This window comes from Caloenas nicobarica, chromosome 1, assembly GCF_036013445.1.
Source record: "Caloenas nicobarica isolate bCalNic1 chromosome 1, bCalNic1.hap1, whole genome shotgun sequence".
NCBI lineage: Eukaryota > Metazoa > Chordata > Aves > Columbiformes > Columbidae > Caloenas > Caloenas nicobarica.
The window spans coordinates 207,115,657-207,142,424 of record NC_088245.1 but is presented as its reverse complement, the minus strand read 5'-3'; the positions used below and the strand labels follow the sequence as shown (position 1 = coordinate 207,142,424).

General features: G+C 41.4%; 1 protein-coding gene across 1 annotated transcript in view; it reads left to right on the top strand.

Annotated features, from left to right (window-relative positions):
• The window catches only part of TMEM135 (transmembrane protein 135), a 189,801-nt gene extending 166,945 nt beyond the window's left edge, over window positions 1–22,856 (top strand). Inside the window, exons 7-15 of the mRNA XM_065656844.1 lie at window positions 2,276–2,317; window positions 3,830–3,976; window positions 6,385–6,454; window positions 11,394–11,561; window positions 14,360–14,423; window positions 15,138–15,214; window positions 16,815–16,913; window positions 18,492–18,559; window positions 20,580–22,856. Of these exons, the coding sequence (XP_065512916.1) occupies window positions 2,276–2,317; window positions 3,830–3,976; window positions 6,385–6,454; window positions 11,394–11,561; window positions 14,360–14,423; window positions 15,138–15,214; window positions 16,815–16,913; window positions 18,492–18,559; window positions 20,580–20,712 (868 nt within the window). The 3' untranslated portion in view covers window positions 20,713–22,856. The remainder of the gene's footprint in view (window positions 1–2,275; window positions 2,318–3,829; window positions 3,977–6,384; window positions 6,455–11,393; window positions 11,562–14,359; window positions 14,424–15,137; window positions 15,215–16,814; window positions 16,914–18,491; window positions 18,560–20,579) is intronic.
• Window positions 22,857–26,768: the final 3,912 nt, after the last annotated feature.

The following is a 26,768-nucleotide window of genomic DNA, read 5'->3' as shown; positions in this document are numbered from 1 at the left end:
GATTCACTGTGATGTCTGGCCAAAAGCTGATTTAGTTTGTTTCAGTCCATCACTCACTGATTGTTTCAATCCATCTTTCAGTCTATCTCTCTGTTAAAGTGCTATGATAATTTTAAGCTTCTGAATCTTATAGGTAAAGAATCATAAAAAGTAAAATGTTTACTTACCTTCGGTTGCAAAGTTCTATATTAATTAAAGACAAAGTGAGCCGTTTTGTTTGTATGCGTTTACCTTTAATCCCTAGATATAGAATGATAGAACGTCCTGAGCTGGAAGGGACCCACCAGGATCATCGAGTCCAACTCGTGTCCCTGCACAGGACAACCCCACAGGTCACACCGTGTGTCTGAGGCCGTTGTCCAGTCTCTTCTTGAACACTGTCAGGTTGGGGCCGGGACACCTCCCTGGGGAGACCAGTGTTTCAGGTGCAGTCATTTTAAAAGAGAAGCTCTTCAGGGTGAATTTTCTGGTGCTGTGTGCAACTGTGCTTGATACTTATTTAGCACTGTGCACATGGTGACAAATCCAGGACCTTGGAAACAAATGTGGTGAAGGCCATACCCTTGGGAAGAGTTTCCCGGGAGCATTTAATGCTGTGACATTGTCGTGGTTTGATTGCAGGGTGACAATAAAGCCGTGGCAGATGTATTGTTAACCCCCTCTCCCCGCCTCTTTCCCCTTCAGCCCCTCCCTCTCCCCCCTTCCCACTAAGGACAGGCGATTGCAAGGGAAAGGAGGACAGAGAGAAGAGAGTTGGAAAAATTAAAAATGTTTTACTAATGCTACTAATAGAAATAGAGAAAATAATACAAAATATAGAAAACCAATCTTGACAGTCCCGGCAACTGCTCCGGCAGATGTGGGGCCGGCACCCGAAGTCCTGGACTGGACTCTGCAGCCAACCGGAGCTGGATTCAGTCTGTCACTGGGCCTCAGTTCGCAGGGACAACTCGCAAGGTCCTCTCCCAATGTCGGCCATAAGGAAAAGGGACGAGATCCTCGTGATCCCCCGCTTTTATATGAAGTATGACGTGTATGGGATGGAATATTTAGTTGGTCGATTTTCAGTTCACCTCCTGCTTGCCCATCTCGCGGGATGCATCATTATCAATGACCTTGTATTCCATTGCTATGTCTACCAAAACATGTACCTAACTTTCAGGAAAACTGCAGTTAGTAAGAAGACTTAGCTGACAGGGAAATTCACTAAAAGAGAAACTTGTTTTTAACAAAACCAGGACAGACGTCATACCAGCATCGCATCAGGCACTCACCTACCTGGAGAAAACAGGACTGTCTTGGTCTCTGAACATCTTTCATCTCGTTATGTTCTTCCTGCTGCTGGTGTCTCCAGCCATTGGTAGCACACGTTGACGTGTTCTTGGAATGATGGTGTTGATAAGTTACTAGTTTGTGCTTTATGTGCTGTGTCAGGAATGCATTGCTACTGTGATGTCTTCCCCATGCAATTCTATATATAAAAAGAAAAAGAGAAAAACGTCCAAGTATCTGCTCTTTGCTTTCCTACCAACATGACACTGACAAGTCTTTCAGGAAGAATCTGTAGCAGCTGCAAGATTCAGCTCTTTTCATTGTGTCCTGGGCAGAAAAAGCCAATAACCTGCATGTTTCACAGCCAGTTCTGGACTCTTTACTGTGGTCATTATTCACACAAGAACCCTGTAGTCTGTAACTAAGGATGCATATGATCAAGCTTAGAATTGGAACAACCTCCGTATAACTGAAAAAACAGGACTTTCAGATTGAGAGTCGTCTTAAAGTAACAAGCAGCAGAGATCAGCACTCTGCAAAGTAGAACAATTTATCTCAAACTCAGAACAACTATTCCCTGCAGCTCTTCACCAGAGGGTGGGTATTTTATCAAGGTCCTCCTTTCTCCCCTTGCAGTGACATTTATCTGTCATAAACCCCATCGTCACTTCTCTTCCATAAAGCAACGATTCTTTGTCGTGTGACCCGTTGTCACCCCAGTGGTTCTGTCACCATCCTTTAAAAATTTCTCCACTCTTGGTTTGGCTAAAAGAGAGAAGCACTGGCGTTCGTGTGCTGTACCCTTTGTTTCCGAGATGTCCCAAGGCCGTGGTGACAGCTGTGAGGTCGGGCACAGCCGCAGCCTTGTTACAGACGTGCTGTTTGTCGTTAATGAGAAGCCGGTGTTAATCCGCAGTCCTCCTACGTAATATTTGATCCATAACACTTTATGTTGTATCGCAAGCAGCCCATTATTGAAAAACCTGTTGTTTTTATGTTTCAGGTGCAAAGATGGCTTGAAAGGATTTACATACTCTGCACTAAAGTAAGTAAAGTTTCTGTGAGAACATAGCTTAAAGTGAAGATTTTGAGGAATCGTGCACAGTGGCAACCACATAGTATGAAAAGAGAGGAAAATCACGCTGTTGTAAAAATTTTCCAACTTTGGGGGTATACAGCATGGTTTGAAGAAGACATAATATGCTGGCAAGAGAGGAGTCTTTTCATGTTTGGGACCATTATTGAAAGCAAACGCAGACATGTGGTTGCACATTTTTGAGGGAGCGTTAATCTTTCTAAAACTGGGATTCATGACTCTTGATATTCTTCTGGAAGCAAATGGCTGCTGTGTTTTGACCTGGAGTTTATTTGCTGTATTTACAAAATGCTGAACGAATACAACAGTAGTTTTGCGCCCAGCACCCAAATAAAGCATGGACTCGTAGCATATTCATTTGAGAGTTCCTAAATGTACCACTAAACCTTGTGTCTGGCCTAGTGGTCCAGGCTCTAGTAGAATTTACTTTGCGATGGGAGCCTCTGGTGTTACTCATTTGGGTAGTTACACCGAGTTGTCCCATCTTTGTGTCTCGTGTCAGAAATACAAAGACACATTATTCTTATGTGTCTTTTATAAACTCTGCTCCGTGTCTGCTGCTCAGCCCAGTGCATGGACAGTATCAGCTCCCAGGTGAAGAGCTGAAGTCAAGCAAGACAGACTTGCTGTTGGTAGCGGAAAACATTTTACAGAGTTTGCAGCTATGAAACAGCTGTGGAATTTGATATCAGGTGCCAATAGTTAAATAATTCAGTCTATAGTCCAGACATCTGGACATGACACACTCCTATGGCAACGTGCAGAAACAGCGCTTTCTGAAATCTCCGGTTCACTGGGAGATTCAGTTACATATCAAATGACAAACTTTTTATACCTTCATCGCCCTTGGCAAGACTACCAGTGCACGGTGTAATTTGCAAAGTGTTAGGAAACATCTTGCTGCTGTGACCTCCTTTGCCCTTGATATACAGTAATTCTACACCCAAGATGAACCAGTCTGTTGACAATATCAACTTCTGAGTGAAGACAGAGGGCTGAAGATGGAGCCAAGCAAAACAAAGTTGATGCTCCTGGTGGGAGCGAAAACATTTTGAAGATTTTACAAAATAGGTATTTTGTAAAAATATTATAGTAATCGTCAACCTCTATGTAACCCCATTTTGCTGGACATAATTGAGATATTTCATGTGCCTTTTTATTTTCTTTTTTGGTGTTCTTGCTTTGTATGAGAGATGGACTTCCCCAGTAATGGGGTTTTTTTCCTAGTTTAAAAAAATTTGTGGCGGCGATTGTGACCATTATCTGAAGGTTAAATATGTGTTGGTGGCGTAATCTTTTCAAAGAGATACAAGGTTTAGCAGCTGTGTAGGAAGCAATTTCTTTTGCAGACCTGTGGGTAACTTCAAGCTTGTCTTAAAAACTTAAGAGATTTATATTGGACTGTATGTATTTCACTGAGTTATTTACATAATTGTTGTTTTGTTCTGTTTTGTTTTTCAGGTTCATTGTAGGGAAAGAAGAAATCCCCACTCATTCGTTTTCACCTGAAGCGGCTTTTTCAAAAATAGATAGAAAGATAAAGCATCGTGAAAAAATATCGCAGCCAATGAACATACTGGCTCTAACAAAAAAGCTCATGGACAAAGTGTGAGTTGAAGAAAACAAAATAAAAACAAAATGAATCATTCTTACTTAACTCATTTTAATGGTTTGTTACATTATATTTGACAATGTTTTATAATACTTTTGCTTTGCACTTAAGTGTTTTGCATTCCATTTTTACTGGGTAGTTAGTGGTGACAAAGGCTGAACTCTAATAAAAGCAAAATTTAAGATCTGTATGTCACAGCAATGACTTGCAATGTGCAGTTCTCGAATGAGGGAGGGTAAGTTCAATCAGTTCTGAGTGAGAGAGCGCTGGTTGCTTTGTCTGCAGTTTTCAGCAAAACCAGCTCATGGCATGGTTCTGCTGGTGCTAAGCAGTCATAATAAAGAGGGGAAACTGCACAGCAGCCATTCTTACTTAGGTCGCCTTAAGTGACCGTAACATCATCTTTTTGGTGACCTGCATCACTGTATGGCATAAAGGAGAACTGCCGAAGAACAGGATTGGTGGCACCGGGCCGGCCTCCTCTCTCAGGAAATAGCGAATTGCAAAGCAAAAAGTGAGCCTCAGACTGTTTTGCACCAGGTCAGATCTAGACAGCTGAAGTTAGGTGAGATAGGGGTGCAAACTGGAACACAGGAGGTTCCACTTAAATATGAGAAGAAACTTCTTCACAGTGAGGGTGGACCAGGCTGCCCAGGGCGGTTGTGGAGTCTCCTTCTCTGCAGACATTCCAACCCGCCTGGACGCCTTCCTGTGTAACCTCATCTGGGTGTTCCTGCTCCGGCGGGGGGATTGGGCTGGATGAGCTTTTGAGGTCCCTTCCAATCCCTGACATTCTGTGATTCTGTGATACATTCCCTTCCAGTCTATAGGATCCAATTTATTGTTCCTTAATATGAGCTTAAAGAAACACCATCAGAGAGCTTTTCAGGCTAATACGTTCAGATGGTCTGCTCCTGCTGAGCTTCATTTGTCCACCTCAGGCACGTTGGGTACCACAAGGAGTTATTTATAGGGAAGATGGAATAAAAAATGGAGTAGAGGTCTGTTCATACCGCACCTCTGATTCTTCACTTCCATTGACCTCTCCAGGAGCAGTTCTGTGACCAAGATCTTTGCCGGCTGACATGCAGGAAAGAAGCGAGTCTTCCACGTGCATTGTGTTCCCAAAGTAGTGGCTTCTCTTACTTGCTCAGATAGCAAACAAACATGAAGTGACCTGCATCATGTGGTGACTTCCTATGGTTTGCTGTGGTTTTTAATTGAAAAATATAAGGGAAGTCAGCAGCGGCTTTTCAGGCACGACAGTGTTAGACAACAAAAGACCTGGAAAGAGAAGACAGCTCCAGCTATAAGCAGTTTAATTTAGGCGAGTCGCTTATGCCTATTTTATCTTAAATACCCGTCATTCAGTTTGCTAAAGACAGTCCACAGCTCTTTGGTTGTTCATTAAATACAAGGACGAAGGGATATGGGTGGAGAGGAGCATTTTTCTTTAAGGTTTTGAAACTCCTGACTCAGACATTCAGAAAACTTTCAGTATTCAGTCCTAATGCTCTCACAGGTTTCTCTTCCATATGGTTCTTTTCAGTATAATTGAGTCTAAATGCCTGTAACCTGATCGCATTCTCATTACAATTTTAGCTACATAAACTGACCTCACAGATGATTTATGGCCGTTAGAGTTTATAGTGCACGATTCAAAACTTCCAAGATCTATGGCACAGTATATAAATTGTGCAATTTATTTTGCATTAAAACTTAAATACTTGGCTATAGAAAAATATAATGTTCAGACCTGGTATGAAATTACTTCTTTTAATTCTACATAATGAAAGGCTAACAACTGTGCAACACATGCATCCCACCGTCCCAAGCCAGTCTCTTTTAAATGCTTAACGTCAAATTCAATACAAAGTAAGAGCTACATAAAAATCAACACAGTAGAAGAAATAGCCCAGAAGTGAAAAGCTTGTAATTGAGAGAAGTCTCACAGAGCAGCTCTGTGTGTTCGCATGTTCTGCCTTGCCCTCCGGTGAACCTTACACTGGTATGAAAGATGTAAGGACACAGATCACGGGTGCTTGGTCAAATGTCCTTCCAGAACCACGGAGCAGAGACAGACCGGGAAGGGTCGTGTCACTTCTCCCTGTTGACCGCAGCAGAGAATTTGTTCTTTAATTTTGTGTTTAATGCATAGCATGGCAAGAGGTTGGTTCCAAATAAGCGTGCAGACACTTGCTGTACAACTAAAGCATTGTTACTTTTTATTGTCTTTTTATGGCATCATAAAAGTTCACAGTGCCCTTCAATAGGTAATAGAGAGAACCAGTGGTGGGAAAACAGCGCTTTGTGTATTTCTAGGCAAGAAAAATTTATGAAGTCTGCTGTTGATGACGCTGAAAACAGCTACAAGTTAAAATGTGTTTCATTGTGCTTTTTGCAGGTGCAAACATGGCCCGAGGCATAGATGCTGTAAACACTATGAAGATAATTGCATCTCATATTGTATTAAAGTAAGTGCAGAAATAGTCAGATTGACAAACTCTGGCAAAGACAGTGTAAGAGTCTTTAGTCAGACAAAGCACACACTTAGGAAGTGAGGAAGGAGCCTGTTACTCATTCTTCTTCTGTTGAAAATGTGACAAGCCTGAAAACAGATTTTCTCAATTTAGGAAAGGGTGGTGGGAGGTCAGAGTTCTCCGGTCTTTCAGATGAACCGGAGTGAATGAATAACATAAAACGTGTGGGGAAAAAAATGGGCTGACGAGCCAGGAACTTGTTTAGCTATGTGATGCACTTGGCGGCTGAGTCCACTTGCGATTCCAGCCTGACTAAGGCACCGGAATGTGCTGCTCGGGCAGCGGCCCCGGCGCGGTGCTGCAGCGCTGCGCTCGCCTCGCCGCGCCGCTCGGGTATTTTAAGAGCTCGGGGTAATGAGAGATTGGTCGCAGTTGCTGTGCCCAGGAAGAGCTGTTTATGTCCGATGGCATAATTCATTCTCCTTTATTAATGCGATCAGCGCTTTTTTTTTTTTTTTTTTTTTTTTTCCAGAGGAGCACTGTATAGATGGGATTTCTTTTGGCCGGCATTGGGTTGGCACAGGTGGTACCACCTGCTGTGCCTGTTTTAGGAATTGGTATGACTCCAGAAGATCTCAGTCACTTAATAATTTACACATTTTTTTTTCTGGAGCAGCAAAAATAGATTTGAGTATCTTCAGATGCTTTTGATACATATTACTTTCAAAAATAACTTTTTAAAATTAAAATTTTGTATACAGTTAATGGTATCTCAGGAGAGCTATGCTTAAATTTAGCATGAGAAGAGATGTAGCACAACATTTATTCAGGTATGTTTATTAACATCATTTTTTCTTGTATTAACACACCTTTTACGCTGCAGTGTATTAGTGTACCACTGAGTAACATTTGGGTATAAGTTGCACTTGAGTTGGTAGGATTTGAGGTGGTGCTTAAGTATTCTGTTGAATTACAATGAGAATATACAGTAGAGCATTCATGAAAAGTTCAGGATAGTTATGTAACTTTTCTGTTGCAGGAAGGATGTGTATTTAACAGAACCCAGATTAAAACTACAATTCTACAGCCTCTCACCACTCTCACAGTCCACGTAATGTTTCATTCATGGGTTCTTTCCTTCAAGGCGTAATATCTTTGGGGACACAGACTTTCCATTTGGTTTGTGCTTGTTCCTTTTGCTACTCGGTGTCTCCTGGCCACCTTTGTCTCCCATCTCCTCAGAGCTCACGTTTGGGCAGAGTCCTCTGGGGAGCAAACGTTCCCTCTGCAGAATTTGCAGAGTACTCTGTGTTTTCCCCATAGATGCTGGCATCTGGCCCTCAGAATAAATGTCCAACACTGCAGTGGAGGTTACGTTCAAAAGATTAAAATTAAGCAGAAGTGATTTTATGAGTTGATGCGCTGCATTTCCAGATCTCTGCTGCTGGTAGCATCTCCTAGTGTGCATCTTTTTAGATGGGTGCCTGTAACGTCAGTCTGCTGCGCATTTACGTAACATGCTGTCTTTCATGACTTAGGTGTATTTTACAGTAATTAGCTCTTACTGTTAGTCCAGACTTGCTGTCTGCACTTTTTATTTATCTCGCACAAAATCCTTATCTATTCTGTGCTACATGCTCAGCAGCCAAATCTGTAAGTACCCTCATACCACTATTATTTTACAAACGCAGTTAGAACAAACAAGCGAGGATTTCTCTTAGGGTTCTCCTAATGGAACTGGTGCCTCTTCCTCGTGGAAAACTGTCATAATCTGCTGGAAAAACAATTACATTTGTGACTTCTTTGCCTTTAAAACAGAAGGGTGACCAAGGAATAGGGGTTAGTCTTGTTGAATTACTCTAGTTGAGAGAGCCAAATCTGATTTCAGATTGTGAGTTCCTCAGATAATAGTAGGTCGTCCCCAAACTACTCACTGTCCTTTCGTAGGTGGTTAGGGAGATGTGTTAATCATGAAAAGAACAGGGAGAACAAAATAGGCATAGTAAGGAGTTTCTGTTCTCTTCAGTTGTTTTCTGTTCATGTTTCATATACGCTTGAAGGGGATGGTGGGAGAAGAAAGCCCCACTGATAGTGGAGCTGAACTAAGTCTTGAGCTGACTAAAATAATAATTAAATAAAAATAATAATTAAATAAAAATAATAATTTAAAATACCGCCACATTTTTGTAAGGCTGTTCTTTCTTTAGAGAAACCAATTGTGCAGTTGAACTATACTTCATTCTTGTACCAGTCGTGTGCAGTCTTTTAGTATAAATTATTCTTGACTACAATAATATAATCAGGGAAATATCACTAAACTGGCAGCCAGATCTTTAAATTTCTTGCCTTTTCTGTGACTTTGTAAAATCAAAACCTGAGTGAAAACATTTATTTTTATGTATTTAGACTTTTAAAGATCAAAAATTCTTAATGCATTTGCAGTTGTCTCTAGGGCCGTTTCTGCAGTCTGTCAATAGTAACTGCCAGCTGATATGATTGGAGCATTTTTTTGTAATTCCATGTCTGTAGAGGAGCTTTTAAATCTGATCATGATCTGATGAGCTGCTCATTGCCAAGATTTCTTGTCCGTGCCATATTTTCCTTTACCCTCGAACATCTCATCTTCTCATTATCATACCTGTGCTTTAATTGTCATTGCATGATCTTTTTCTCCTGTTTCATGTTTAAATGCACATTACCCTGTTGGCAGAGTCCATGATAGTTTGTATGTAACATTTAGTAATGACATGCCACCTCATTTCATAGACTTCCCTTCAAATTTTAAATACTTAAAGTGCTTTGGGTTTTTAAATGTCTGAAAAGCGTTACCAGAAGCAAGTAAACAATATTCTTCTTCTTTTGGATTCCACTTGATTACAATGAGGAGACACGAGCCATCAGCAGAAGTCCAGTTGTCCATTTTTTCGGCTGGTGCTGCAGATGACACCTGATGACCCTCACACCTAATGACTAGGGTGACCAAAAACAATGGGAGGTTTTCTTTTTTTGTGATGATTGTAATCTCTGCATTCTGTTTCTTGAAGGCCAACTGTATAGCCAGTAAAAACTGTCAATATCTTAACTAATTTATTTTAAATATCTTAACTGATTCCTAATATATTGCAACAGGTTGACTGAGTTTTGGTATGTTACTGAACATGCGCTTTTCTGAATTTGAGTTCTAGCCAATGTCTTGGCTGTATTGTTAACTTTTTAAGGAATCTGTTTCTCAAAAGGGAACAAAAGGTTTATTCAATGAGTTTTGCAGATATGTAATTTCACCGTGCTGCTACTTCTGGCTGATCTGAGTCCCAACTCAAAACCTCTGTGGAGAAATGGCTCTTAGCAGGATTTTCTTCTCTCACTTACGTTTATTGTAGTGTTGGATGTGTCTGAGTTTCCAGTTGGAATTTGAGTGTTTGCTAGTGCCATGTTCCTCAGCCCTTCAGAGTAACCTTTCCTATAGCCGAGTATAAATGTCAAACATCCCATAATGTTGGCTGTTCTCTTGGTGTGGGCTTTGTTCGTAACTGCTGCTTTTGGGACTTTATTTTTATATAATGATACCTGGTATCATAATCTAATTTTCTGGGAAGACAAGGGCTATGTACTTAGCGCTAGGCTACCTTTTCATTTAGGTGTGAATATGTGCTCATCTTAATTTTGACATTTTAAGTACACAACATTCACAGCGCGTTTATATCTCTGCCTACCTCACATGTATTTCCATTACATGATCAGAAAACACCGGGTCGTTAGCTGTTCAGTATGTAGCATTTACATACCTTTAAGACCAGTACATTATTTATTCATAGCTACTGGATCATTGGATGACACAATATATTTTCTTCCACTTGATTCTCCTAAACCACTTCTTGAGTAGCAGGGAGAGTAATTCCTTCAGGAAACTTTATTACTGGATGTTTAACCACAATAAAATTTTACGAGCTTTATGATGCGTTATAAAGTTCTGTAGGAGGCAAAAATGTTTCGCATTTCTGAGTTGGGAATGTTGCTCAGTCAAACCCTCTGCCAGTTATTCCTGTGACTGGAATTGCCTCGGTGTCCTTGAGCATCTTCTGAACACCGAGCCTGCCTTGCTTGCCAATAGTGAGTGCACAGATAGTTTTCAGATAAGGCGTCTTCCAACCCTAAAAATGGATAGATTTGATTCAGAATGATTTGAGAAGTTCAGCCACAGGGTAAGGATAATGAGAGGAAGCTGTGGAGGAAGTTATAAGGAACTGGGGAGAAGAATTTGGAAAGAAAATGTCAGTGTGGTTTTGTGACGTGATGTAAAAAAGCAGCTCTGTATCCAAGGTAGAGTAGTAAGAAAAAACCTTTCTGAGTAGCTCTGCACATAATCTCCCTTCCAGTTTTGCCCTTTCCCTCTCTGCAGGCGTCACGCAGCCCCCGGTTTGGTTGAGGGAAAGTCCATGAGCGTGTGCCAAACCATCAGGGTCTATTCTCACACTTTCTGGAATTTACTTTTGTGGACTTTTTCCTCTTTTAGTGCTTTCTCCAAACATTTGAGTGTAGCAGTGCTCTTCTTTTTTTTTTTTTTCCCACCCCATTACTTTCCTCTGTACACCCATTTGTGGTTAAAAGCCGGTCAGTAACATGGAAATGAAGTCATCGCGATTATTTCAAAGGACAGAATTTTGGAGCAGAAGAGGAGTGAAGTTTGCCCATTGAGGCCTTTCAGATATTCATAGATATTAAAGGAAAGTTGTTTGTCTATGATTTTATTGCTTTTTCTATTTTACAGGGGAATCGGGGCGGGAAAAAAAAAACTGGTCTTGAGTTTGAAGATGGGGGTGCATTTTAGACAGTATCTGCAGAGTGGATTTTAAACTGCTTGATGTCAAAAAAGAGTCCTTCTGTAGATGCTTTTCCTTTTTCTGATTTTATGGTTTCTTACCATTTTCTCCAGGGCTTCATTAGGATGTTTAGCATCGGTTACCTGATCCAATGTTGCCTTCGGATTCCGTCCACCTTCCGGCATCTCTTTACAGAACCGTCCCGGCTACTTTCCCTCTTCTACAACAAGGAAAATTTCCAGCTTGGAGCTTTTCTGGGATCTTTCGTCAGTATATACAAAGTAAGCTTGTAACATACAGAAATAATGAATGCCACATTTTTTATTTCACTTTTCAGAATATCACAAAGAGCTAAAAAGTCTAGCCACTTGATATTACTGATACTGTTTGCTACAGCACGTCACTGACAAATTCTGTAGTATTGAAGTAATCAGATTGCAAATAGAAAATTAGTTTTCCATTCTGTGTGTTTTTTCGATCATTTCTGAATAAACAAGATGGATTTTGCAGTATGGCATCAAGATCAGGAGATAGCGAGTATTTCAGAGAAGGTGAATTCAGATTTCAAAGGAACTTGCTGTTACTCAGAAACATCTTAGTGGAGACACGAGCAGTGACTGCAGGAGCAGCAGTGTTGCCAGAGAAAACCCATTTGCACTTTTTTTGGCTCAAATATCTGGAATTCTTACTTGACACTAAATAGCAGGAGGTCGCAGAACATATATCACATGCAGCTGAGGAGACGTTGCACTTAACGCTTGGAAATCTGCCCTTCTGAGCCATTATAAGATGACAGGTTGTGAACTGATACGCGTTCATACAGTATTGTTGGAGTTAATAGAATTATGTTTATTTATGCCAAAAGAGAACATGACCAAGCACGCTCCCTAAGGAAGAACGTGGTGCACAGTGCGGTGCTGAAGTGGCTTTTGCACTTTAATGTTCTTAATCACACGTCATTTTTCAACTGCTACGTTACTTGCTCTGCAAAGTTAAGAGAATTCTGTATTGTTCAGGACAAATATTACTTACTGAAAATTAAAAAACCAAATGTTATTTGTCAGCAAAACAGCATTTAACTTGACTTGCAGTCAGATTGAGACACAAGAACTTGTAAGGTTACAGAGTTTAAAATTTTTGATGGCAAAGTGGAAATGGGCTGTTAAGAGTTTATTTAAACTTCAAACTTTAAGCAAAGAACCATTAGAGAAAAAAAAAAGTATTTAAATTGCAAAAGCTGAAATTATTTTAATGTCTTTTAAGAGCTCGTATTGTAAAGTGTAAGTTAGTTCTATAGATACTCATTTTACAAGGGTAACACACTCTGACCTTTGTTTATTGTTTATTAAGTATGTACTTTTTGTTATTGTTTGCATTCCATAACTTTTTTGCAATCCGTTATATGGATTTGGGTTGCATTATATTTTTCTTCCAGTTTGGAATAGGCATGTAGGGCAACAAAGATTGGACCACAGCCAAAAAACAATGAAATGCTTGATGCTTTTTGAACCCAAAGGAATTGCATTAATGGCTACTTTTTAAAAAAGACCATCTTGTCCCTAAAAGCAGCCCTAAATGCCATTGGAGAGTTGTAGTAGCTGTACCATTGATGGTTTTTGTTCACTTTACTGTTAATTAATGTCAGCAAACAAGGTTATGCAGAAAATACATTAGCCATTGTAGCCTGGTTTTCATTTTTAAATCAGTTTACAAGTTCGAGCAGTTAAGCTGACTGCCATAATTGCAATGTATCAATGGCTTTGCAAGGAATTTATTGAAAATGTGGACCGTAAAATAGCTAGTGAGACCACATCTGTGATGTTATGTCCATTTTTGGACACAGATATTGCTTCATTTCTTCTTTTAATTTTAATGTCTTTTTTAAAAGAGTGGGTTCACCTGAGGGCCACCAAGATGATTTGAGGACTGGATCGTATGATGTGTGAGGAGAAGCTGGGAGAAGCCAGAGAAAAAAGGCTCAGGGAGATTCTATGGCTACCTCCACCTCTTGGAGGTGTTCAGTGATGGGATGAAAGGCAATGGATACGAGCTGAAATACAGGAGATTGCAAAGAGATACAAGGAAATATGTTTTCATGTGAGGGTGGCCAAATATTGGAACAGGTTGCCCACTGAGGCTGTGTAGTCTCCATCCTTGAAGATGCCCAGAACTCAACTGGGCAAGTTCCTGAGCCACCTGCTCTAATTGGACCATCTTCAGGCTGGACCAGATGATCTCCAGAGGTCCCTTCCAACATAAATCATTCTTTGATGCCATGAAAGGCAAACGTTAGATAGATTATGAGGCTGATGCGCATATCTCCAAATAGACATCAGTGGGCTGCCGTACTGAGTTACATGATGTTGTCTCGGTGCCGTCAGCACTTACTAAGCAGATCGTGAACCATTTAGAATCAAACAGAAATTTCCCAGGGATAAAATTTGGAGACAAAGTATGGATTTCCAAAACAGTTGAACAAACATTGAATGCAGAGGATGTGGCTGATGTGCAACAGTCTGGATTACTTGGTAACCAATGAAATATATTTGAAACCAGTGGTCATCCAAATGAAATATATTTTTAGCCACAATTGCCTGCATTTGTTCTGGCCTGAACAGGTGTGTATTGTTTTCTTTGTCAACAAACAGGTTATGCGCTTGACTGCATCTTTTAATCACATGCAGTTCTAACTTCTTAGATTAATGTGTTTTCCAGATTCCAGAATTTATTAGAAGCATGGAAGAATCTCAAGGTGTTTGATGTGAAGACAGATTTTATCATGGGAAAGAGCCTAGACAGCTATATCAAATGAAGATTATGTGAATTCAGGATTAGCTTTGGAATTAGATTAGTAATCAAATTGGATTGGTTTGCGCTCTGATTTTGATAAAAACAGTAACAATCAACTGTTTTTAATTAAAACACTAAAATGTTTCAGGCACTGTGATTTGTAGGTTTTATCACACCACACTCTTAATTCATACTGTGTGCTGTATCACCATCTCACAGAGGAGCATCTCCAGTCTGTGCATTCCAAAAGAGAAGCAACTGGGGCTAATCCTGCTCTGTTCACCCTCAGGGTACCAGTTGCTTCCTGCGTTGGGTACGAAACCTTGACGATGAGCTTCACGCACTTGTAGCTGGTGAGTCCACGAGAAGAAGCCTTTGTGGCCTCCGCGGGGACTCTGCAAGTGTTTCTCTTGTGCGCGTGGTTGGGTGTCAGTCCTCTCGTTCCCTTTTCAGACTTGTGGGATGGACACGGGACTGTGTGCATTAAGGTTGCATCAAAGTGAGAGCGGTGTTTCAGGTGGTTGCAGATAAAGAGTTGCAATTAAAGTTGTAAGGCAAATTCAATCAAATGGTATGTCTTTTTTACGGTCAGCTTTCTTGTATGCACAAATGTAAACTTATCCTACTGTTTTCCAGCTGCAGAGACGTGAGGTTGAGATATTGGTTCTCCCATACATGACAGAATACACATTTGAAAGGGTGAAGGGCTCCACTGGCTCTGAAGAAGGACCCTTCGCCGTTAGATTGGTGTAGTGTTGCAGGCCCTTCCCTGCTGCTTGCGCATCTGTCACGTACTGGAACCTCGGAGGTCTCTCTTCTGCGTGGGATGAGAGAGGAAGTTTGATACTGTGCTTCTGAGCACTGAACAAGAGATTGCTGTCAGGGTTTCAAAATTCTCTTTTTTTAAGTGACTTAAGCCGTATTTTCATGGGCAGCACAGGAACATCACTGAGCTTTCTTGTAGCAACAGAAAGCATAATCTTGTGCAGCGTCTGTTGAGCTGACAAACTGCAAGAGCAACAATAAATCACAATCTTAACAATACTTTTGTTTTCTGATTGTTACAGGGTGTCTAGCAGGAATTTCTATGATGTTTTACAAAAGTACGACTATCTCTATGTATCTGGTGTCCAAATTAGTAGAGGTAAGATGTTACCTTCTTAACAGAGTTCTTTCTTTCATCCTTTTCATCAAGGCAGAAAAAGAAAATGAACTTCACAGGCTTTGTCAGAGGATTCCAGTATAATACACAGTTGTGTGGCGGTGCTGTGTGTCAGTAGGTGTGTGCCAAGAGGCAGTGCCGTTCTGTGGTCTCATTTCTTTCTTATTTTCTTTTCTGTGACTAATTTTAAAAGTCCTTTAGCCACTGGTCTCCTTGTATATTCTCCATGATTTTTTTTTTACTCTCCTGGTAGCCCTTTACTTTGTAGTTTTTGCAGATCTTTTAAATCTCAAAGTCCCAAGAATTTCTGTTCTGCCAGAAACGTAAATCAGACCTAGTCCTTAATTGCAGATTTATTGCCAAAAGCTACAGCTTAACTTCCTGCCTTTGTTCCCTAATTTTGGCATTCAACAACCTAAGATAACTCAAAATAGCTTGGGTTTTAGTCTATAGCTGGAGTTGTTTGTCAGTATCCTTCAACTGATTGAATTCCCAGCTTTGCAGCGAACTTTGTTCTAATTGCTATTTTTCAGGCTTGAATTGTTTCTGTGAACTTGTTCAAATTAGGAGCCCAGGAAAAAAAAAAAAGTGTGTAGAGTTTGAGTATGTTAATTATACTTTGCTAACGAGCCTTTGATTTCTTACTGTGATTTTTCCATAAAATCAGGACTTAGTCATGGTTATTTCCCCAACAGCACCACTGGAATAAGTTGAGAGCATTCCCTTCTTATCTTCATCCCTAAATCACAAAGCTTCTCCTGCAGATCTCCAGGGCCCCATTCCCTGGTGATATTCATCCACCTTGGTTACCAGAGCAGAATTCACTTCAAACAATATAAAAAGTAACTTTTTTTTAGGCAGCAAATTCAACATAAAAAGGGAAGATACACTGTTTATTCTTGCTCCTTGTAATCCTAGATCAAGGTCTGAAGGTGGTTCACGTAATTCTGAGTTATCCATATTGACTTTTAGAACACCAGTTGTAAAAACACAATATTATCTTGTATTGTGGATGGTTTTCTCTGGACTTGAAGACATTGTGGCTACAGTGAAATAAGAAAAGTGCTATGTGTTCTTTCGTTTTTTTTTTTTACTACTTTTGTCATCTTACGCAAGCCAAGGGTAACTGACCAAGAGGCGTGTGCTGCTTTGGAAGGTCAAGCTGTGCTCAGGAAAATAAACTTAACATGTTTTCTCAGAAAGACAAGTATGTGATTTCAAGCTGTTTAAGAACAGTGAATATTCACTTTGTTAGAATAGTTATTGCATTGTTCTTTTGCTTTTTTAAAAAGAAGAGTTTAATATAGCAGATTTTCCCTTAATCTTAAAGATCTATACTACCCTTTTAACACCCAAGCTGTTGCTGGGTCCTGTTCTATGCATTTATAGCCTCTTATTCTGTTGATCTTTGATAACTTTTATAAGCTAGCTCAATCAATGTTGCATTTGTGGTCATATACAAAAATATATAAGCATAGGTTAGTAATGTTGACATGTTACTTTGAAAAGGTAAAATAGATAAAAAGCAAGAAGCTCCTTTGTTTATTTTGTTTCATTCAGCATCTTTTGTTTATTTTTATAGACTATATACTTCAAAGGCATTGAAGCAGGGAAGGTTCCCTATTTTCCTCACGCAGACAGCATCATCTATGCCATCTCCACATCGATATGCTTTCAGGCAGTAAGTATCTTGTCTTCTAACAGAACATGAAGTTCTAGTGTAAGTTAAATGGTGAATTAAGTGAGGAGCACAGGGATACAGTGATAGGGAAAAGATGGTGTGATGTAGTGATTCCAGCAAGACGCTGTAAGTCAGGGCTCCTGCATCCTGCTTTTCACTGTCACAGAGGGAAGATCATTTCCAGGACTCACATTTCTCATATCCTTGTAGGCGAATGTGTTATACAGAGCACTGAATTGTTTGGATAGGATCTTAAAATGCACTGACCCAGAGGATGAACATAAATGTATGGACTTTCATAAGCATATGGAAGGCCTGTTTTTCAAGGAGACAAACAATACATATTGTAGTATTTCACGTTTGGGTTTTTTTTGGTTTTTTAGGTTTTATTTTAATCAACTGGAATTTTTCGCTTTCAGCTAACTTGAATTCAATTGCCCATTTGGAAGAATCTGCCAAAAGTAGCAAGGAAATATGAAGTTTTATGTTTGAAACAAGCTGTAGTTTTCATCTTTCGCCCTTTCCAAGTCAATTAGATACTTTCAACACCAGCTCCTTTATCAGCTGCATCAGCTGTAAAAGCTCCTTTTCAGTTACGTTACTCCAATGCATCTCCTCCTTTCTAGATCTGCTGAAATGTCCCTGAATCTTTTTTAGTTTTTGCATAACGGAATATATTTTTGTACACCTCAATAAAGAGAATATAAAATCATCCTAAAGCAGTCTCCTGCTGTTTTGTGCCTAACAGAAGAGTTCCAGTCCTCATTGCTCCCCTGTGTTTGGGAATATCTCTTTCTAGTATCAAAATGAACTGATATTTCAGTACTTGGGATATGGCTGAAGGTCTGCAGCACGGACATCTCCAAAATACTATTGGCAAGGACCGTCACATGAGGCTAACAGAAATAAAGTTCCTATGAGAAAAGAGGAAAGGATTTTTTCATTACTTAGTAAATAGTTGGAAAAGGAGCCCAAGATTGGAAATAAATTTCTAGGTTTAGGAGGAAAGAGGGAGAAATTATCAAAGGGATCTATACTCAAATGTTTGTTACTCATTATACTCATAAGTGACCTGGAAATGTAATGGAATAGAAAGAAGACAAAGATTTTTGTGTATAACATTATTTAAGATATGTAACATGAAATGTAAAGATGGTTACAAGAAATGGTAGATCACAAAATGCAGAGTGAGTGGGAGATAAAAAAGCAGATAAATTTGGCATCCACAAGTGCAAAACCATGTACATAGAAATAATAAGGATTGTTGTTGCTTTGTCTGCAATAAGATCTAAGCCAATTACCACCACTTTTGAAAGAAAGTCTGGGAATATCACCCTGTCCTGGTGGGGTCATATAGAGCATCGAATTCAGCTGCGAGTGGTTTGTCTACTGACAGCGCTGGACACTGATGGGTGATGACAGCCGGTTTTGGTCCATGAACCATAAGAGGATTTTTTAAAAATTAAAAAATATATATATTTCCATAACTATCTTTTCACTGACTTGGCAACACAGTGTAGCAGCTGAAGCTTTTGCTGGGCGCTGTCAGCCACCTCTCACAGAATTCTCTCCTTTCAGGCTGTCATGGAAGTTCAGAACCTGAGACCTTCGTACTGGAAATTTCTTTTACGACTAACAAAGGGCAGGTATGTAATCGGGGTCTGTTACGGCTTGTCTCAACAGGTCATTGATCACGTTCATCTTTCTGTGTCATTCACTGTCAAGAGCAGAGACATTGGAGTATGTGTAGACTAATTCCCCAGGTATTTACTTTGCTTTTCAAATAATTTCCCATCCACTTGAAGTTCTTTGCTGCTGAAGCAACACTGCTGGGTGTAGTCTAAAGACAGGAGCAAAGACTTAAATCTACTTAAGACTATTTATCAAGTGAGTGTTTCACTTGAAGACTTTTCCACCTTTAGTTCACTTGGAGGGTGGAACGCGTTTGGGTTTCAGTGGAATATGAAGAATCCGGTAAACAACTGTACAAGTTGAAGAAATCACTTGGTATTTACAGTGATTGACAACGTGGTATTTGTAGGTATTTAAAAGCACTACTAGAAATGTCAGAGCTTTTCCTAAGAATACTTTAAAGATTCTATAGTTTATTATAGGATTTCTGTTTCAGTTGGGAAAGGAATTTTTTTTTACTTGGAAAACTAATGAAAAATATTCTCTGATTATAATCATAAATTTACACTGTATCATAGAATCACAGAATAGTTTGGGTTGAAAGGGACCTTCGAAGGTCATCTAGTCCAACCCCCCTGCCATGAGCAGGGACATCTTTAACAGTAATATCTTACTGGATATTTTTTATCTTATTTGCTGTGGGGTTCTAAAATGCTTACCTTTTAAAATAGATTTTGCTGTGATTGATTTATAAAAATACAGTTTAGTGAAGTGTACACTATTATACTGATGTGGCAGAAACAAGGCATCCAGATCATGATGTAGATCAGTTTAAGAATGGGATTATAAAAGGGAATGTTTGTGGTGACAGTGAGCCCTCCAGTCTGTAAAACAGAAGTGAAATCAGAGGCCAGTCCCTGGAGCACGTTGAACTGCACTCTCCGTGTCTCAGTGCACTCGTAGCAGCACGTGGGGTGACTGAACACGTTGTTAGACGTAGTGGGACACTTTCCTTGGGATGCCTGGAGATGCTCTGCAAGCAACCTCTGCGGCCCTACAAACATGAGAAGGCTGAGGGAGACCTTATTGTGGCCTTTCAGTGCTTAAAAGGGGCCTGTAAGAAAGATGGGGACAGACTTTGTAGCAGGGCCTGTTGTGATAGGACAAGGGGTGATGGTTTTAAACTAAAGGAGAGGAGATTCAGCTTAGACAAGAGGAAGAATTTTTTTAAAACGAGGATGGTGAGAGCCTGTCCCAGGTTGGCCAGAGAGGTGGTGGATGCCCCATCCCTGGAGACATCCCAGGCCAGGCTGGACGGGGCTCTGAGCAACCTGAGCTGGGTGAAGATGTCCCTGCTCATGGCAGGGGGGGCACTGGATGAGCTTTGAAGGTCCCTTCCAACCCAAACCATTCCATGGTCCATGACACAGGGGGTGATGTCAGATGTCCAGTTTGGGGTGCATTTTCCCCTCTTGTGCTAATCCTAAGATTGCTTTGATTGAAAGAGAGGAGGGAAAATAAATTCTGTTCTCATTTTTTTAATCTGAAGCAAATCTCTGTAGTGGTAATTTTGACACTTTCTCTGTAGAGGAAAATTCTTTTGATGTTTCATAAGTCTTTCAATCAACCATTTTGAAGACTAAAGAGATGAAAAGAGATTGTAACACCCATAAAACTGTTATCCCCACTTGGACAGGCATGGCCGGAGTTTGCTCTGCTGGGATGAGATTGTGAAGTCAAAAGTAGAAGGGCAGTCTCTCCCTTTTCCAGAAGTTGTGTTATATAAAGTGTATCTACAGAAAGCACTATTAATCAAATTTGTCAAATGTATTGTTTTTTAAATCTTTATTGCCTGAGATGAAAAACTTGTAATCTCTGGACAGTGCAGGCAGAAATCTGTATTTGGGTAGTCCTTCATGTAGTACGTGAAATAATTTTAATAATTTTATAATTAAATATTTTCTAAATAAAATGATTTTTTTTTCCAAAGTAAATGAATAATCTGTTTGCTCTCTCATGTCTGTTCTTTTTCAGGTTTGCTCTCATGAACAGGAAAGTTTTAGATGTATTTGGTACTGAAGCATCTAAAAACTTCAAGGATTTCACACCTAAGCTGGACCCAAGATACACTGTTGTGCCACCAGAACTACCGCTGGAGCTGTCTTGAAAACGACAATATATCTTGTCATTGAATGTGATCAGCATTTTGTCCTGAAAAGTTAATTAACTTAACAGTCGTATATATGGAGGAGGGCTTGGCTCCACTTCAGTATTATTTCAATGAGAAATGCTTTTTACCAATCTCAGATACTGAAGCTTTGCAGGAAGATGCGGCTTAGTGATTAAGCCCCTTCCGTATGCAGAAAATAGTTCTGGATTACTGTAGTTGGTTGGCAGCATGGTAGATTCCTGAATGAATTAAACAAGTGAGTAATATATTTAGAGAAGAGGAGTGAAACATAAATATGCACAATAATTTCAAAAATTCTGTAGTTCATACCAGTAGAATATTTCTTGGTAAAACTAAAAGTAATTCTTAACTTACAAAGGAAGACAAATGGCATAGTTTAGGTCCAAAATTTTTACCTATTCTTAAAACTATTGCACTCGGGTGAAAGCGCCTCCCTGGCTTTTTAAATTGCGTCACCAATATATCTCAAAAGAGCCACCGCCCACTCATTATTTAAAATTACAATGTTTTTACGCAGCTGCGGTTGCAAAACAAGGCATTCCTTAGGAAAAGAAAACGCGTATTAATCCAGAAGTCACATTCCAGGGCTGTAAATCCCCCCAGACAAGGCAAACAAGGCAGCGGTGCCGGCGAGGAGCAGCGGGTGCGGTGGGCAGCGCCTGCCAAGGGGAGAAACGGCAAAGCCGGCGCAGGAAGGAATGAGACGTTCCGGCCTCTGAGATGGTGCTGGAAATGGCAGACGGTTACAAAAATTAAAAAAAAAAGAGCCAAGAACAAAACAAAACCAAACAAAAATCTCCCCAAAATACACCGAAATGAAATGTTTCTTTTTAAAGGGCTTGACATCGTCGCTTTAGATCGGCATCGGGTTGTTTGTCAAGCTGCAGGGCCTGCCGGGGTTTCAAGTGTTTCTTTAAGAGAGAACTGGCCCCTGAGGTCAGACCGTTACAACTTTTGACAATCTTATAAATAGTATTTTTCCCTTGTACCCGGTGAGGAGTGGATTTCTGTCGGTCCGTCAGGCAGCCGTGGCTGGGACAGTTACCTTAAATTGAATATGGAACTCAATGCAAATAACTACCCACGCAAATCCCATCTCATTTTTACTCTGCATATTTCTGCAGATAATAGTTTGTGTCCTAAGGCGAGACCTTGACATGGTAATTGCTCTTTTTTGCTTTTGGGGGCTTCTTTTAATTAGAATCCATTCAGGTGATGCTGAGTGGTGTTCGTTACCCTGGAACTTAATGAAAAGATGAACTATGTTCACATTCAACTGAAAAGAGACAAGGTGCAAGCCAGGGAATGGAAATTGCAGTGGGTTGCATGTATTTTAGAAAGAAGAAAAAGAAGAAATCCATGTTCTATTCGAAGTCTTTGTCAAATGGCATGAATTGGATTAATGAATAGAATCTTTGTCTTGTAACACTGTAACCCTACCCCAGCCTTACGTGTATTTTAAATCCCATTACTTTAGTTTCTTATTACCGAATACGCAGGAATTTTTATCAGATTTAGAGAAATGTCATGAAAATTGTACCCATCTGTGCACAAAATCTGCTTCTCTATCAGCTACTGTCTGGTACTGAAGGTGCTTCACCCTTTAAATCAGCAGTTGGCCCAGTTTGTGTGACTAAAGTCCTGCAAGCTAGTTCGTATGCAATATTTTATTGCTTGAAATATTATATTAAGATTCCTCAGAAGGAAATAAAATATAATTCAACAAGAACTTTAAAAGGATTGTTAAAGGTTCGTAGTGTTTTTCCACTGGAATATGGTCTAAAATATTTGACCTTGTAAAGTCCGAGAAGTTGTATGTTTTAGGTAATATGTTAGAACTCAGGCTGTATTATATAGTTACACTAGAAAGTATTCATACCATTCTCAAACTTCAAGATATTTTATAGGTGGATAAATTTTCTTCACTGCAATGACAATTGTGATTGTTTCGCTATTTGAGTTTAAAAAAAAATCCAAGAACTACATCTCAGCAGCTAAACAACAATTTTGTCTATGTTTTCTTGCTTCCACAATTTACAGTCCTTGTTCCGAGTTATTGTAATGTAATATAAAAAGAAATGAAAAATTTTTAAATTATTTTTATTCAAATCAAGTATATGTAAGAGAGGGAAAATAAAATAAAGTCCTAATGTTTTTCCCAGTAATAAACAGTTACTGCTTGAAAAAGTGACTTTTTGCCTTTGTTGTTATAAGCCACCTGGAGTCATCAGTGAAGCCGCACTCGGTGGTGAAGGAACACCAGGAACGTTTAAATCGTACACATTCATTACAAAAGGGGGAAGAAGTGATGCCAGAGCGGTTCAGCCGACAACTTCAGCTCTGCGCTTCCACGGGTGCCTGTGCAACATGGGTTGATGTTATTTGATATTTCTTTTTTTAACCGGAGAAAGCCACATACCCAGTGGCGCGGGCAGCGAAAAGCCGCACGCCTCCGGCTCTGCCCGCTCCACGGGCACGCGGTTGAGCCTCATGACCGAAATGGGAGCGTTTCCTACCACCTGATGTGGCATGACGATTTAGATTTTTGATCATATGATGGGTTATCTCCCTGATCACATCGGACTCCTCGCAGAAGAAGTTGCTTTTGCAAAGGAGGATACAGGGGGAGGATTGCTGAGGAGGTGGTGGGTCAAGCACGGTTCCTTGGTGGAGGTTTGGGCGTCCGTAGGGTGGCAGCGTTGGAGGATGGTGCTCAACTCCCTGCAGGCATCTCAGGAGGGTTTGCTGAGAGCTGCTGCCTCACCCCTGGCTCCCAGGAGTCAGGGTCAGATATGCCCATTGCAGGCAATTTTTTCACCTTTCTTTGAGGTGGTTTGCATGGAGGGCTCTTCTGGGGAGTTAATCACCATCTCTGCTGCTCTCACCGCACCGCTCTTACTGTGCATCTTGCTCTCTCCATGGCTGCGGTCCCCTTCTCACGTCCTGATCCCCTATGGGGACAGACTTTCTAGCAGGGCCTGTTACGATCGGACTAGGGGTGATGGTTTTAAACTAAAGGAGGGGGGATCCAGACCAGACATGAGGAAGAAATTTTTTACACTGAGGGTGGTGAGACCCTGTCCCAGGTTGCCCAGAGAGGTGGTGGATGCCCCGTCCCTGGAGACATCCCAGGCCAGGCTGGACGGGACTCTGAGCAACCTGAGCTGGTGAAGATGTCCCTGCTCATGGCAGGGGTGGCACTGGGGGAGCTTTGAAAGTCCCTTCCAACCCAAACTATTTGATGATCCCATGCTCCCTGGGTCAGATCCTTTTGCCTCAGTGATCTTCATCCTTCCCTCCCCCGTGCTCACCCCAGTGTCAGCTGTGCCCCGTCTTCCTTTCTGTCTTACCAGCTCCATTTACAGCCCTTGGGTGCCTCCTTTTGCTTCACCTCCAGGACCTTCATTGGGCACCCAGGGCTGCTCCTGCCCAGGGGAGCAATGGGCAGGGGGTTCTTCTGTGCACCCCAGTTTTTGCTGCCACCCCCGGGGTTTTGGTCAGCAGAACTGCCTTAGGAGCAGCAGAATTCAGCAGTCTGGATCTAGTGTTCTCTCTTCCCAGTCAAAGACATTCTGGCCATGACTGAGATACATGTGCAAAATCCCAAAGTGAAGGTTGTGGTTGTTCTTTCATCTTTTATGATGGATACTCATTAATATCCTTTGCCCACCACCTTCCAGCTGATTTTCAGGCCATATGAGATTGCTCCTGTTGCAGACCTTCAATACTTATTCCTGGTCCTTGTTAGAGGTGATGATGAAGGTATGGCATCTGCCACTGAAATCCACTAAAGGAATTTTCTTTTTTTTAACAGTATTATTTTAAATCCAGCAGAAGGCTGAGATTAGTGCTGGGTTTATGTGTGGTAGGTGCTTCCGCCAGGGAGCGCGTGATGGCTTATAGAAACTTTGATCTTTTAGAGAGCTAATAATGAAAGCAAAGCGTGCTTACAATGACATTTTTAGTTTTTATAGGTAACGCTCTCTCAATTAATGAGGAATTCACAGAATCACAGAATGTTATGGAATGGAAGGGACCTCGAAAGCTCATCCCATCCAATCTCCCCGCCGGAGCAGGAACACCCAGATGAGGTTACACAGCAAGGTGTCCAGGCGGGTTGGAATGTCTGCAGAGAAGGAGACTCCACAACCCCCCTGGGCAGCCTGGTCCAGTGTCTGTCACCCTCACTGTGAATAAGCTTCTTCTCATATTTAAGTGGAACCTCCTGTGTTCCAGTTTGTACCCATTGCCCCTTGTCTTGTCATTGGTTGTCACCGAGGAGAGCCTGGCTCCATCCTCGTGACACTCACCCTTTATATATTTATAAACATTAATGAGGTCACCCCTCAGTCTCCTCTTCTCCAAGCTAAAGAGACCCAGCTCCCTCAGCCTTTCCTCATAAGGGAGATGCTCCACTCCCTTCATCATCTTCGTGGCCCTGCGCTGGACTCTCTCCAGCAGTTCCCTGTCCTTCTGGAACTGAGGGGCCCAGAACTGGACACAATATTCCAGATGAGGTCTCACCAGGGCAGAGTAGAGGGGAAGCAGAACCTCTCTCAACCTACCAACCACCCCCCTTCTAATACACCCCAGGATGCCATTGGCCTTCTTGGCCACAAGGGCCCAGTGCTGGCTCATGGTCATCCTGCTGTCCACCAGGACCCCCAGGTCCCTTTCCCCTACACTGCTCTCTAACAGGTCATTCCCCAACCTGTACTGGAACCTGGGGTTGTTCCTGCCCAGATGCCAGACTCTGCACTTGCCCTTGTTATATTTCACTAAATTTTTCCCCGCCCAACTCTCCAGCCTGTCCAGATCTCGCTGGATGGCAGCACAGCCCTCTGGCGTGTCAGCCACTCCTCCCAGCTTGGTGTCATCAGCAAACTTGCTGATAGTACACTCTGTTCCCTCATCTAAGTCATTGGTGAATGTATTGAATAGTATTGGTCCCAGTACCGACCCTTGAGGCACTCCACTAGGTACAGGCCTCCAACCAGACTCTGCCTCATTGACCACGACTCTCTGGCTTCTTTCCTTCAGCTGGTTCACAGTCCACCTCACTACCTCATCATCCAGACCACACTTCCTCAGTTTATCTGTGAGGATGCTGTGGGAGACTGTGTCAAATGCTTTACTGAAGCCAAGGTAGACCACATCCACTGCTTTGCCATCATCTATCCACCTTGCTATGTCCTCATAAAAGGCTATGAGGTTGGTCAAGCACGACTTCCCCTTGGTGAAGCCATGTTGACTGCCCCTGATGACCCTCTTCTCCTTGATAGGCCTTGAGATGACACCAAGGATAAGGTGTTCCATCACCTTTTCAGGGGTAGAGGTGAGGCTGACTGGTCTATAGTTACCTGGGTTCTCCTTCTTGCCCTTTTTGAAGACTGGAGTGACATTTGGTTTCCTCCAGTCCTCAGGCACCTCTCCTGTTTCTCATGACTTTGCAAAGATGATGGAGAGCGGTCCAGCAATGACTTCAGCCAGCTCCCTCAGCACCTGCTGAAGAATGAGTAAAATATCAGAACTGCTTCAGTGCAGATGGAGCAATTTCACTGCTGAAGGTAAAAGCTTGAGCTTCCTTGTGTTGTCTCACGCCTTGGTCTCCAGGACAATCTGAGCAGCTCTGCCTTCTGCAGGGTCCATCTCTTTGGCTAAGGCTGCTCTGAGAAAAGAAAGGTTTCTGTTTTGTGGTCAAGAAGCTCCATGATCCTCATCATTTTTCATCCACAATGAGAACCAACACACTTTCCATAATATGGACAACCTCTTATTCCAGTAGCTTTCCATGCCACGCAGCAGACCTGGGACCCTTGCACCCCAGCCATCTTAGATGGGACATTTCCAAGAACTGTCAGTAAGTCTCAAGAGTAATTTTCCGAAAACTTACTGGGTTGTTTCCCTTCTCCTGTGAGAATTTCCCTTCCTTTTGCCAAAGCCACCACACTTTTGTGTTTATTTGAGGAAGCAGGAAGGGGTTTGCTCCAGATGCTTTGTGACATCCCGGGCAGCGAGGTCTGCTCCGCTCT